This window comes from Mugil cephalus, chromosome 14, assembly GCF_022458985.1.
Source record: "Mugil cephalus isolate CIBA_MC_2020 chromosome 14, CIBA_Mcephalus_1.1, whole genome shotgun sequence".
Taxonomy (NCBI): Eukaryota; Metazoa; Chordata; class Actinopteri; order Mugiliformes; family Mugilidae; genus Mugil; species Mugil cephalus.
This window is the reverse complement of record NC_061783.1, coordinates 1,355,615-1,368,613: the sequence shown is the minus strand read 5'-3', so window position 1 is coordinate 1,368,613 and position 12,999 is coordinate 1,355,615. Positions and strand designations below refer to the sequence as shown.

Genomic DNA, 12,999 nt, shown 5'->3' with positions numbered 1-12,999 from the left:
GGAGGGCAGTGCTACACCTCAGTGAATAGAGGGGGAGAACAAAGGACAGAGAAGATGTGGAAGGATAGACAGTGGAAGAGAGGCATGTGGTGCTGGTAGGAACTAGTGGTGTGTAGGGTTCTGTGCTTCCCAAGTCACCTCACTCAAGTATGACTGGGTACAGGGGGTGTTGTGTAGATCTCTGGAGAGATGAGGGAGTCCAGGGGGGTAAGGGTGTCCTAATAGAGGAGAGAAGTCTACCATAGTGCATGTAGTGATAGACTTAAAACAATAATCTAGCCCTTAATAGCCAGGACTCATCAATTCTTCTTGATGTGATCCAGCACGGGCTGGCAGGTGACACACATGCATGAGGGCATTCCCTAAATATGAGTGAGACCATTACCAGGGCCCAGAGTCAGGTCAGAAGCCCCAGCGCCCGATGATGATGTGACAGCAATTATAAAAGTAAAAGTTGTGCATACATCTAATCCAGTGTTTCTCAGTTCCGGTCCTCAGGGCCCACTGTCCTGCATGTTTTCGATGTTTCCTTCCTCCAACACACCTGATTCAAATAAATGGCTCCTTATCAGGCAGAGCTCGATGATGAGCTGATCATTTGAATCAGGTGTGGTGGAGGAGGGAAACATCGAAAACATGCAGGGCATGTTTTATCCCATTGGATTAAGAAAAAGTTATTGTCAAGAAAATTCAAAAAAGTCTTATGATTGACAATTTTATTTTTCAATTTGATGGCAGGACAGCACTGTGATTAGGTTGTATCAATGAGTGTGCAGGAAAAATAATGAATTGTATTTGAGTAACTGTATTTGGCCTTCAGTCAGTTTTTGCGAGGTGAAAACTGATTGAAAACTGCAAAACACATCCAAACGCTCACTTTTTGCCACGACACTTGAGAAACACTGATCTAATCGATAGTGTCCTGCCCTCTGACTCTGCCCTCGATTACTTTGGCCTGGAGTTGAAGGCGGTCTATAGCAGAGCGGTGTGTGTCGCTGATGCAACACTGACAGGTCCATTCAGCCAGTTTCTCTTACACGCGCTTCACAGTAAAGACCTGTTTTCAGGTAAGTAAGCTCGTTCTACAGTATGGCTTTGAGGTGGATAGATATCGCCGTGACATAAAACGAAAATATAACCGCTAGCTATTATGGTTAACAGTTTTAATGTGAAACATGTCAGGGGCTAGTTAACGTTGACTCCACATGGGTTCTGCCGCTAACTAGCTAAATAGTCCAACCTGGCTTCTTCATTCATGGACGATGGCGAGTCCACTAAGACAGCCACAGCTTTATCTTGAGCTTGACTCAATGGCATGTGGGTTATCGAGACAAATGGCAGGCCGTCGTGTTTTCCGATTCAGGAAATTCAACGTCATCTTTACTGGTTGCTAGCTAAAGCGTATTTTACCGCTTTGCTCTTGTTCCACATATAAACACACCGATCGGCCGTTTAAACCACACAATATTGTGTCCTCCGTTATTCAAAAACAAATCAGACTCCCCGGGCCATTTTTTCCATAAGACATCTGATGGTGTCTTATTGTGTCCGATGCCAAGATGTTGGCAGCAGAGTTGGTGCCTTTATAGATCTAGCCTAACTTGTTTTGCCAGCACATCTCACATATTTCCATTGGCATTCTCCTCAAACGACTGCCACTGAACTGAAGTGCCCTACTGTTGCATAAAGGTTTGTACATGGAACCATGTTTAGATATATGTGGTGTTCCAGTGAAACATCCACACGTACAAGTGTTCAAGACTTTATCCATCGCATCACACGGCCTCTGCCTGCTTGTCTTTTTCCCATAGAACATTCTATTGCACTATGCGTTCCCCAGGTTTATGAAAAATTCAGCCATGCATGTCATTTAAAAGAAAACATGATCCATCACACCAGCCAAACATGGCTGCAGTACTTTATGTTCTGCCACCTTTCTATCATAGGAGCACAGGAGCTCTTTGCTGACCAGCCTTCATGCATCTGTGTACATCATTGTGACTCATAATGTTACTCTCTCTTTTTTTAAAATGTATTTTTTTTTTTTTTTTTTTTTTTTGGGTTCAGATGTTTCCAGTCTTCTGTTGTCTTTTCCATCTCAACCCTTGGTTGGTTCCATTGCAACAAGGAACCAAGATAATTTTCGAATGGTTTTTGTGTGTTGTCACTAAAGTTTCACTGATGGTTATGGACCAGTCAAACCAGTTCTGTGAAATATCCCGGTGTTGTTTTGTATTTGAATGTGGTTAGCTTAAAACCGAAAGGGATTTCATGGGAACTCATTTGTTAAGAAAAACAAAGCAAAAAGAAAGCGAAAGCAAAGTCTACATACTTCTGTCCTTTAGTCAGAACACCCAGCGACATGGCAGATCACCTGAGTCCAGATGAAAAGTTCCACCTCATCACCAGAAACCTCCAGGTCAGACATACACACATTTATGCATAGTGACTAAAACCCTCCTATAGCTCACTCTCATGACTATCTGGTTGTGTGTATTGCAGGAGGTCCTTGGAGAGGAGAAGCTGAAGCAGGTTCTTCAGGAGAGGGAGCTGAAGGTGTACTGGGGTACTGCGACCACTGGGAAACCCCATGTAGCTTACTTTGTCCCCATGTCCAAAATAGCAGACTTCCTCAAGGCTGGATGTGAGGTGTGTGGACCTCACTGAGCAGCTTGTCTGTAACAGTTTACTTTTAGCTCCAGCTATGTCAAAGTTCTCACTTACTGGGCTCTTATACGTATGTTCTGGTTTCTTTTTCGTTCCCCTAGGTCACAATTCTGTTTGCAGACTTGCATGCCTTCCTAGACAACATGAAGGCTCCCTGGGAGCTGCTGGAGCTCAGGGTAAAGTACTACGAACAGGTCATCAAGGCCATGCTAGAGAGCATTGGTGTGCCTCTGCAAAAACTCAAGTTTATCAAAGGGACTGAGTTCCAACTCAGCAGGTCAGTTGTGCTGACAAAGACTGACTTAATATCTTAACATGCACTTTTGTAACTTCTCAGAAGCCCCAGCTTATAGTAAAGTGCATGCTTCTCTTACTCAGAGACTACACTCTGGATGTGTACCGTCTGTCCTCCATGGTGACGGAGCACGACGCTAAGAAGGCTGGAGCTGAGGTCGTCAAACAGGTGGAGCATCCTCTGCTGAGCGGCCTGCTGTACCCAGGCCTACAGGTAAAAACACTGCTCTCGATGGAATAGGAGCAGCTGGAATCATCACACCTATCCTCAGCTGATTTATCAAATGGATTCTCAGAAATCCAGTTAGAATTGAGTATCAAATTGCTCAAATCTGTCTCTGTGCTCAGGCTCTGGATGAGGAGTATCTGAAGGTGGATGCCCAGTTTGGAGGCGTTGACCAGAGGAAGATTTTCACTCTGGCAGAGAAGGTACCTCGCATCTTAGTTCATTTATAGGGATTTTCATTAATCATCTTGCGCTGACTCACTAGCTTCATTGGGTACAAATAAAACGGGACAATTGTAATTTTGTAATCGGAGTGGAAATGCTGAGATGAACTACTTAGCAGGTCAGATAAACCACAGCCTGTTTCATATTGGTCCATTTAAAAGATAAGATTCTTTTTCAGATTAAGATGCGTAAACTCTAAGGTAGAACTTTTTTCGAACGTTTTTCTTTTTTTGCAGTACCTGCCCTCTCTTGGCTATGCTAAACGTGCCCATCTGATGAACCCGATGGTACCAGGACTGACTGGGGCTAAGATGAGCTCCTCAGAGGAAGTAAGCCGGCAGAAATGTTTTCAGAGTTGTGTAAACACCAGTCAACTTTATCACACCAGCAACTTTGTCATGTTTGGCTGCAGGAGTCAAAGATTGATCTACTGGACTCCAAAGAGGATGTGAAGAAGAAGCTAAAGAAGGCTTTCTGCGAGCCGGGCAACATCCAGAACAACGGAGTTCTCTCTTTTGTCAAATATGTGCTCTTCCCTCTACGAGGAGGTACAAACTCGCCCTTTAATCACCTGCTGTCGCTTGGGCTTAATATGATAACAGGGAATTTTGTCTTTTAGAGTTCAGCATCAAAAGAGACCCCAAGTGGGGTGGAGACAAAGTCTACACTACCTTTGAAGAAGTGGAAAAGGACTTTGCTGAGGAGGTGAAGTAGAGCCTTTCTAGTTTATTTGAAGATTAGGAGTTTCTTTCAAAGTACATGTGTGCTAAATTGCTCAATTTTCTCTGCATACTCTAATGTAATTATTTTTAATCTCTTCCTTTTTAGTCGATCCACCCTGGAGACCTTAAGGCCTCAGTGGAAACGGCACTAAACGAGCTACTGGAGCCAATCAGAAAGAAATTTCAGTCTCCCGAGCTCCAGAAACTTACTAACTCTGCCTATCCGGATCCCTCTAAGACAAGTCAGTGTTCATCTGTATCAGTAGTTCTGATCATGGTATAGTTTATCCTGCTGAGACATTATTTTCCTTCTGTGTTACCAGAAGCAGGAGGAAAGGGTGCTAAAGCAGGAGGTGGAGGTGGAGAGAACGATGAGCTGGTCCCCTCCAGACTCGACATTAGGGTTGGGAAAATCATCAGTGTGGAGAAGGTGAGATATTTTTTAACAAAACGGCTGATTAATAACTGATCTGAATTTTATTTTTCACATCATCTGTGTGGAGTTAATGCAGCCGTATCACTGCTGTCTCTTTCCTGCAGCATCCAGAAGCGGACTCACTCTACCTGGAGAAGATCGATGTGGGAGAGCCGGAGCCAAGGACGGTAGTGAGTGGGCTTGTGGCCTACGTTTCACAGGAGGACCTGCAAGACAGACTGGTGTTGGTTCTTTGCAATCTGAAACCCCAGAAGATGAGAGGAATCGAGTCTCAAGCCATGCTGCTGTGTGCTTCTGTGTAGGTGTCATTTCCATGTTTACCATGGTAGCAGTACCAGTAGCTCTCACCAGTGGTATTTTAATCATTTATTTTGACAAACTGTCTTCCTCTACCTCATCAGTACTTCACGCCACTCCCTGCTCCTCTCTAGCACCTTGCTCTTGTCCAAGCATGTTTACTCCTGGCTTCCAAAAAAACAAAAACAAAAAAAAACAAATGCTGACTACCAAATGAAGATGAGTTTGCTGTGTCCGTCACTCACATATAGGGTTTACTTTCTTTCCTCAAAGACAAATGTAACATTATTCCTCTGAATCATTTTATGACTCCTCTGAACTCTGGTTCATTCCAGTGACGGGGAGCCCAGGAGGGTGGAGCCTCTGGACCCTCCAGAGGGTTCATCGCCAGGGGAACGTGTCTTTGTGGAAGGATATGAGACAGGCATGCCAGATGATAAACTTAACCCAAAGAAGAAGGTGTGGGAGAAACTACAGGTATGTCTCAGCCAAATCTTACAGAAGTTATGTTGAACACTCTTAAGTATAACTTTACTGTAAAATCTGAGTTTTTAAAGTATGGGATAATGATTTATTTTAGGTGGACCTGAAGATATCAGATGAGTGTGTTGCTCAGTGGAAAGACAACGCGCTGATGACCAAACTTGGACAGATCACATGTAAGACACTCAGAGGAGGAAACATCAGCTAAATACACTCAAACATTATATCCACCACTAAAGCTGCTCCTACTGGCCATAATCAACCCACCATGGCAGTAACATCAAACTTCATGTGGATGTTTCTTGGAGAATGATGGGACACTGGTGCCAAACTCTGAGATGTTCCAGGCTGGCTGAGAATAATTCTGTTACCTGCTTCAAGTTTTTCATGTCTAAAATCACAAAAGTTATACAAGTAATCAACCTATGATTATTATTATTATTAATTACCCCTCTCCCTTCTTGAGTGTCAATGATCTTTTGAATCGTAGAATTTCTGCATACTTAAACTGAGGGACTGTGGTATTGATTGTTCATAGTAGAAGTTAATAATAAAAAATATCTCTGGTTACGAAAAAGGGACTTACTAGGCGCTTTTGGACCTTTTCCAGCTTTAACCAATCTTGTTGTTTTCCTACATGGTAAATGTCAGGGTAGGGGCCACTTTGCAATACAGAAATGGTTTCATGAGTTTTCATGATGTCTTTAAGATAATCTCTGTCATGTATTACAAGATAAATGGAGAAACTGTAATAATCAAATAATGCATCATCTCTAATATGAAATAAACACTGAATTCTGTGGTCTGCAGGAATGAAATATTTTTTTTGCCATGAATGGGAGAACTCATTGCAACTTTAAAGTACAAAAGCACAAAACGACATTTAATACACTTAAATTTTATTTATAGAAGTAAAAGCTGTACATAATTCTTTATAATCACCAAAATGTAGAATTTTGACCCATTATAAAGAGTCTGTATAATTCATCCACCTGTGATTCTGCAGGGGGAAAGGGTTTTGTGCAAATGGGGATGAACTGGACTTTTCACTATAAAGGCTTGGATTGAAGTTTTAGTTAGACAATCTAATAAAAACACTGACCCCACACTAAAGTCTGCTCCAGTGTATCAATCATCCAAGCCTGGTCGCCACATCAGTAGCCCTATAAGTGGTTTTAAGTTGAATCAGATTCTTAAATATTTCATATTTGGTAGGAAAAGGTGACTGACAGTGCTACCAGTGGAAACAACCACACATAAATAAAGCATTTGCATAACTGTTTTCCCAAAGGATTTCTCAGAATATGTTGGGCTGGCCTACCCGAGAACTGTGTAGAAAGCAAAGAACAAATTTAATGATTTTTTATATCTACCAAAGTGCCTCTGTCCTAACTGATGATACATTTAATTTTCTTGTGAGTGTGCGGCATCCCTTTTTCTCAACTACTGCTCCACACAGTGAAAAGCATTACTGAAACTAAGCTTCAGAATTTCTTCACTCAGATGTCTAAGAAAGAAACTTGATGTCCTGTTCCTATTGGATGCTTTTGTGAAAGTTGTATGAATCACCATGAATTATGGAATATGTAACATCAGAGAAAACAAAAACAAACAAAAAAAAAACAACAACAATAAAAATGTACAGAAATGCTTCGTCAGGACACACCCTTTTCTCTGAGCTGCAGTTACAACTTCCTAATTCATCCTCTGGGAGGCGATCTCACACAAGCCAAATAGTTTCAGTTCAGCCAATGTACACCATTTCACCCTGAGGAGCCTTAAACCGGAGATAAACTATACCTTAGAAAAATACTCCACAATAAAGCTATCATAAGAAACTGGGAGCGACATATTTTTTGCATAAATATGTAGGAAGGCCATTACAGGCTAAGGCTTTTGGAGAAGACGTAAAACACAACAACACTCAGATAGTTGAGCTTAATGTCTCAGTAATGTCAGTCCGCGCTGTGAGTTGTCCTTTTACTTGCTTGTGGTCTTGTTCCCCAGGCACGAGTCTGCTTCTCAGTTAATTTGCAGCAGAGCTCTTTCAAAACAGTGTTTCAATTGTGTCCGCTGTCACTTTTATAGCTGGAAAGGAAAGACAAGAGGAGGTTAGACATTATGGCATCACCATAATACAGTTACAGGAACACACGTAATGAGTTCTCTGTCCCAATCTAATTCAGTTACTGAGACATGATCATGAGCTTCAGGTTAAGGCTGATTAAAGCACATGCTTACACATTTAACTGGCAAGTCAGTCAGCAGTGTTTGTTTTGTGGTTTTTGATGAAGAGTGCTTGTGGATGCAAATTCTTTTTGTTGGTATGGAGAACAGAAAACATGCTCTGTAAGGTAACATCAAACTGCTTTGCTGTTCAAACTAATGGTAATGCAAGAATTAGCATTCTGCTTTTTCATAACAAGATGCAGAGAAGCAGTGTTAGTTACTCATTTATGATAACACTGACATTGTGGTATGAAATTACAAGTTCAGCATAAATACACTGAAACAATAATGATGGTAGATGTTAACTGTGCTTACTTGTACTTTCAGGAGGCGTTATCCCACTCATATATTGTGTCTCTAACATCCCATTTCCATTGTTCTCCATCTTTTCTGGACAACTGGGAAAGTTCTGGGAAGGACTGACGCTGCCTGGGGTTGGCTTCTTTGCTACTGGTGGAGGAACTTTATCACACTTCAACCCACCATTTGAGGAGGCAGCCACCTTTGATTGGTCAGAAACTTTCATGAGCTCGGCTGCCAAGTTTTGTTTCAGACTTGACTGAGCCTCTGGGGAGGAGGTGGCTGCAGTCTCTATAATAACTTTTTTTGTGCTCCTGGAGAAGATAAAGCTGGCGGTAGAGGCTGGGGACTTGTACATGTCACATCCTTCAGGAGATTTCAGAGACAGAGCTCCTGGTTCATTGACATAGCTGTACATGGGTGGTATTACACCCAGTCTGGAAGGAACACCATCCCTTAAAGACATGGCTGCAGTTTTCATACGAATGGCTTCCTGTAAGCGCAATGACGGAGGGTTCAGTGTCACAGAGGATGTTTTTACTGTCTGAGGGGAAGATTTCAGTGATAAAGACTTGCGGATAGGCTTTTGAGGAATGTTTTGAGGTCCTTGGGTTGACACAGGACCATTCTCCTGAACTGGAGTAATGTCATTTGTGGACTTGTCTTCAGGAGGAGTTTTCACCTGATCTTCAGTCATGTTGACTGATCTGAGGCGAACCATCTGAAGCAGGGAAGGGGTGACAAGGGGTATGTTAGCGTCTTCTTTCGGAATGGGTGCACTTTTCTGGCGTGAGAGGATCTCCTTGCTCCTGGCATCTCGACCGGCTACACTGGGTTGCCTTCTGAAACTAACCCCATGGCCTACATTTTCTGCTGGAAGAGTAGTCTGAACTGAAGCTTGAGCACTGACAGGAAGTACAGAAAGAGACTGATCATCAGTTTTCAGAGAGCTTCTCTTCAGGAAAATGCTGTCAGGAACTCCAGTAATGGTTGACACTGTGCTCTCTGCACTTGTAATAGGCAGTAAGAGAGGCAATTCTGGAGTTGAGACATTGTCTGAAACAGATGGAATATTCTGTACTAGATGGCAAATCTCATCTCCAGTGTTATCTTTTGATACAACAGCTACTGGTTTGTTGTCAGTTGTAACTGGTTGGGAAATAGCTGAGGGAAAATCGGGATTTTCCACAGTATTCCCAGGAGGGAGGTCCACATCTGGCACACTGTGTGTTATGATGGGTGGAGGAGGTGGAGGAAAGTCTACCTCATCCCCTCCATCAAAAACAGAGTCCCCTTCCAAAGGAGGTGGAGGAGGTGGCCAGGAAGACTCCACAACTTGTATTTCCTCCTGTACCCTGTGTAATTCTTTTGGTGGCATAGATACTGATGAGGGAGGGGATTTCCTTGACAGAGGAGGTGTTGGTTGGTATGCTGGGGGAGGGGTCGGTGGGGGTGAGACCTTATTCATTTTGGGGGCGTCCATTGTAAGTGTTTGCACTGACGGAACTTTGCTTTTATCCATCCCATTCTCGCTATTATCCACTAAAACTGTTACACCATTCTGGGAAAGTGCATGGTTCTCAACAGGTAAATGATCATCTCTTGCAGCACTGGTACTCATTTCCTTTTGTTGTGCCCTTTGTGACTGCTCTGTCAACACAGTTTCCTCTCTGTGCAGCACTGATATAGGTTTCTTCATCACAGGAGGTGGATCTTTCTTTGGAGTTGTTACTTCACTCTCAGGGTCCCTCAATACATAGCTACTACTTTGTTCTTGTAAATGAACCTCTACACTTTCATTTCCTTTGTCCTGGATTGAAGGCCTAATTTCTTGTGTAGCTGGACATTTTCTCACCTCATGTGGCACGTGAACAGCTTCTGGATGAATTGTTGTCAATGCCTCAGTCATTGTTTCATTTTCTGATAATGTCAAGACAGAATTTTCTGCAGTTTTCTGGTGTTCCTCTAAAACTTGTGTATCTTTTCTTTCAGTCTGGATTTCTGCCAGGTTACCAGTGTTTTCCCGTATCTGTGCTGGTTTATGAACAACTTTGCTGACAGTGCGAGGTCCACACAGGAGCTCAAAAGTGTATCCGTTATGGGCCCATGTCTCTGGAGGAGGAGGACATGGTGCTTTGACTTTAGGGGGTGGTGGTATGTTCAGCAGCTCTTTGACTTCCTGTCTAAATGAGGGATTGCTATTTGGTGTTAGTTCTTTTGTAGCAACAGTGGGTAAAGGTCCCTGTAGAGGCAGATTTGGGCTACATGAGGAAATGTCTGGATTGACAATCTCAGATATACCAGATGATAAAGAGGTAAGTGAGGATGAAGGAGAAGCTGCTGAAGATGAGGCCCGAGACACAGACCTCTCTGGTTTGACTGGTTTCTTCTTCAGTTTTTCTGGAGAGGTTGGGGACATCCCTTTTGGGGAAAGTGTTGGAGTTCCACTCTGACTAGAGTAGCCACTTGAAGGGGATAGGGTCCGTTCAAATTTCTCCCCTTCTGAGGAAATTTTCCGTGGGGATGAGGTGCATGCTTCTGGTGGTGACTGTGTTGCTCCTCCAGCTTCATTAGAAGCAGGGCTCAGAGAACTGGAGAAGGAATCTGAAGAGATGGGCACTGAGTTTGATGCAGGTGTTAGGATCTTAGAAGTACTTCTTCCATTCTCTGTTACAATATTTTCAGTGGCAAGTGTCACTTCTCCTGATTGCAATTTGTGAAGGTCTTTGTTATCTACTATGACCCTGGAATTACCCCTAATTTTATTACCATGAAGGGAGTTTGTTCTCCGTGGAGGTGCTGGGGGTTGTTTAGTCTTCATGACTGAAAGGCTGCGCTTGTTGCGTTGGTTCTTTGCATGTTCCCCAGCATCCACAGACTCTGATGCACTGGACACAGACCCTTGTCCTGTAACATGATTTTCACTCTTACTGCTGAGACTGCTGATAACTGAGTTTTGGAGGCTGACAAGGTCCGAGTCCCCACCAGACTGCTCTGCCTGGTTTTCCTGTATGTTAAAACCCACTCTCTGTGAGTTACCGCTGCGTGTGCTATCTTTGGAGGAGACTGGGGAGGAGTCTGAAATAATAATCTTTGAAGACTGCAACTCACTCCAGTTTGCCCCCGAAGCAGATATGGGCATCAGTAAGCAGTTGTTCTGGGAATTACTAGTCTGGGAACTGTCACCATCTGATCTTCTGGACAACAAAGGGCTGATCGATGATTCTCCAGATGTCAGGCTGCTTTTGCTTACAGTGAGAATGCTGCTGCCATGGTTGGTACTGCCACGGCTCCGAGTATTGCTGCGCTCAATCTCAATAACTTCAATTGAGGCGGGCAAGACAGCATTAGGGATGATTGTGGACAAATAAGTTGCCTGAGGAGAGATGGACATCACTGGGCCCTGGAAGAAAAATATCTTAATGTTACAAGTGGTCAAATTCAGTCCTAAAGACTTAAAGTCCTAAAGTAACTTAAATTTAAACCATATTGTTATCTAGCCATTCAATGTCATTCTTACCTGGGGCTCCTGGAGGAAATTAAACATTGAAGGAGAAAATGAGGAGGAAGTTGTAATGCCAGGTACTGCAAGGGACTTGGGTCTTAGGTTAGCAGTAGGACAGAGATGGGAACCAAAGCGGCTGAAGGACTGCTCGTCTTGGTACACTCCCTGGAGATGCTCCCTCACAAGATGTTCATCTCTGAAAGCCTGCTTAGGTGTCAAGAGTAAGTACAGAGGTGATAAAAACACATCCAGCCTGTAATCTGTAATGTATGTTCAGACTACTCGGAGTTATTCCAATAATTCAGGAGAACCCTTTACCTCCAGCTCTGAAAGGTGCACTCTTGCTCCCTCCTTATTTGCTATTGGAGTCCCTCCATCAACTGTGGGAATGATAACGACCCCTGATTGGCTGTTACTGTCTTGCCTATCAGGATTCAGGTGGAGAGTAGGAACAAGTGGCTGAAACGTGGAGATTCTGTGCAAAGCTGTAACAAAAATTAATCACTGTCAGCAACGTGTAGCTATCAAAGCTTTATGTGATTTTGTTTTCCTGTCAGCAAGGGATGACCTACCAAGTTCTTTCTGCACCTGGTTGGGAATGCCCATGATGGTAGTTCTCCTGCTCCGTTTCCTGCTCTTTTCCAATCTTTTTACTGGATTCAGAGGCTTGAATGTAGAACCTAAGAGAGGGGAAACTGTTAATTTGTGGCTATTTTCCATAACCCCAGCATGCTGATTATGTGATTGAGCTACAGTAAATGCTCATATCAGCATGGTAACACATTTACAATAATAAAGCTTGATGTGATGCAGGTATTTCACTATTTTGGTTTAGTCAGCATAAAAACATTGCCAGTTAGCACCAAACAAAACTGAATCAAATGGAAATGCCATTGCTTTTGCAGTTATTTGGTCATAAATTGTACTGGACAATAACAGTTGACTAGATGATGGAGCTAGATGACAAGTCAGCAGAGCTTTTATTCCTTCGAGTCAAACAATGTGTGCAGTTTGCCGGCCGTAACACTGATACATCAAGATACTTCATTCTGTAAATTTCATGGTTGCACTGCAGGAAGAGCTAGTGCTTCACTAAAATTTTAATCTGGATTAAAGAGTGTCTGAATACAATTTTATACAAACCCATTGTTCTTATAAATTGTCAGCTGTTGCTGAGAGATTTTAGGGATCAGACTGACCAAACTTTGCTGGACTGGCTGGAAATTTATTTAGGAGAGGAGCACAAATTGGTGGAATAACAGGAGCACAGCAAAACAACGGACTGAAATTTAATAATGCATATTTAGGAGCTTTTTTATTTAACATTTTAAAATGGTTGTTTGAAATATGATCAGAATACCAATCACACTCAAGCACACGCAGACGCAGAATCATACGCTTTGCCTTCAAGCTGTGATATGCAGTGGCAGCCACGCTGCTGTCTTCAGATACAGCTTCAGCTGTGCATATGAGAGTGTGTGTCAAGTTCATCTTCCTTTGATTTCACACCGTAACTGCAGAGGCACCAAGCAGCCAAGAATGAGCTGTGCATGCTAAATCAGTACCCATCTATGACTCGCGGTAAAGTGATATATAGGAACGAAGCACAAACTGC

General features: G+C 42.9%; 2 protein-coding genes across 6 annotated transcripts in view; one reads left to right on the top strand and one right to left on the bottom strand.

The window, feature by feature from the left end:
- The first annotated feature begins 916 nt into the window (after positions 1–916).
- yars1 (tyrosyl-tRNA synthetase 1) lies at positions 917–6,159 on the top strand. Of its 2 annotated transcripts, none has more exons than XM_047604532.1 (14): positions 917–1,067; positions 2,346–2,419; positions 2,503–2,649; positions 2,769–2,944; positions 3,046–3,175; positions 3,310–3,390; positions 3,649–3,741; positions 3,825–3,960; positions 4,032–4,117; positions 4,241–4,376; positions 4,461–4,564; positions 4,675–4,868; positions 5,203–5,344; positions 5,448–6,159. In XM_047604532.1, exons 2-14 carry the CDS (start codon positions 2,363–2,365, stop codon positions 5,556–5,558), a joined length of 1,593 nt encoding a protein of 530 aa, XP_047460488.1. In that variant the 5' UTR covers positions 917–1,067; positions 2,346–2,362; the 3' UTR covers positions 5,559–6,159. The 2 variants fall into 2 exon arrangements, with proteins under 2 accessions (XP_047460488.1, XP_047460486.1); XM_047604530.1 differs by having other exon boundaries at positions 918–1,067; positions 4,458–4,564.
- A 73-nt stretch (positions 6,160–6,232) lies between these two features.
- The window catches only part of kiaa1522 (KIAA1522 ortholog), a 37,073-nt gene continuing 30,306 nt past the window's right edge, over positions 6,233–12,999 (bottom strand). For 3 of the 4 annotated variants that reach the window (XM_047604526.1, XM_047604528.1, XM_047604529.1), the window contains 5 exons: positions 11,957–12,064; positions 11,703–11,869; positions 11,400–11,591; positions 7,895–11,282; positions 6,233–7,438 (listed from right to left, as the gene is read on the bottom strand). In XM_047604526.1, the coding sequence (XP_047460482.1) occupies positions 7,398–7,438; positions 7,895–11,282; positions 11,400–11,591; positions 11,703–11,869; positions 11,957–12,064 (3,896 nt within the window). In that variant the 3' untranslated portion in view covers positions 6,233–7,397. The remainder of the gene's footprint in view (positions 7,439–7,894; positions 11,283–11,399; positions 11,592–11,702; positions 11,870–11,956; positions 12,065–12,999) is intronic. The other variant, XM_047604527.1, reaches the window with a different exon arrangement.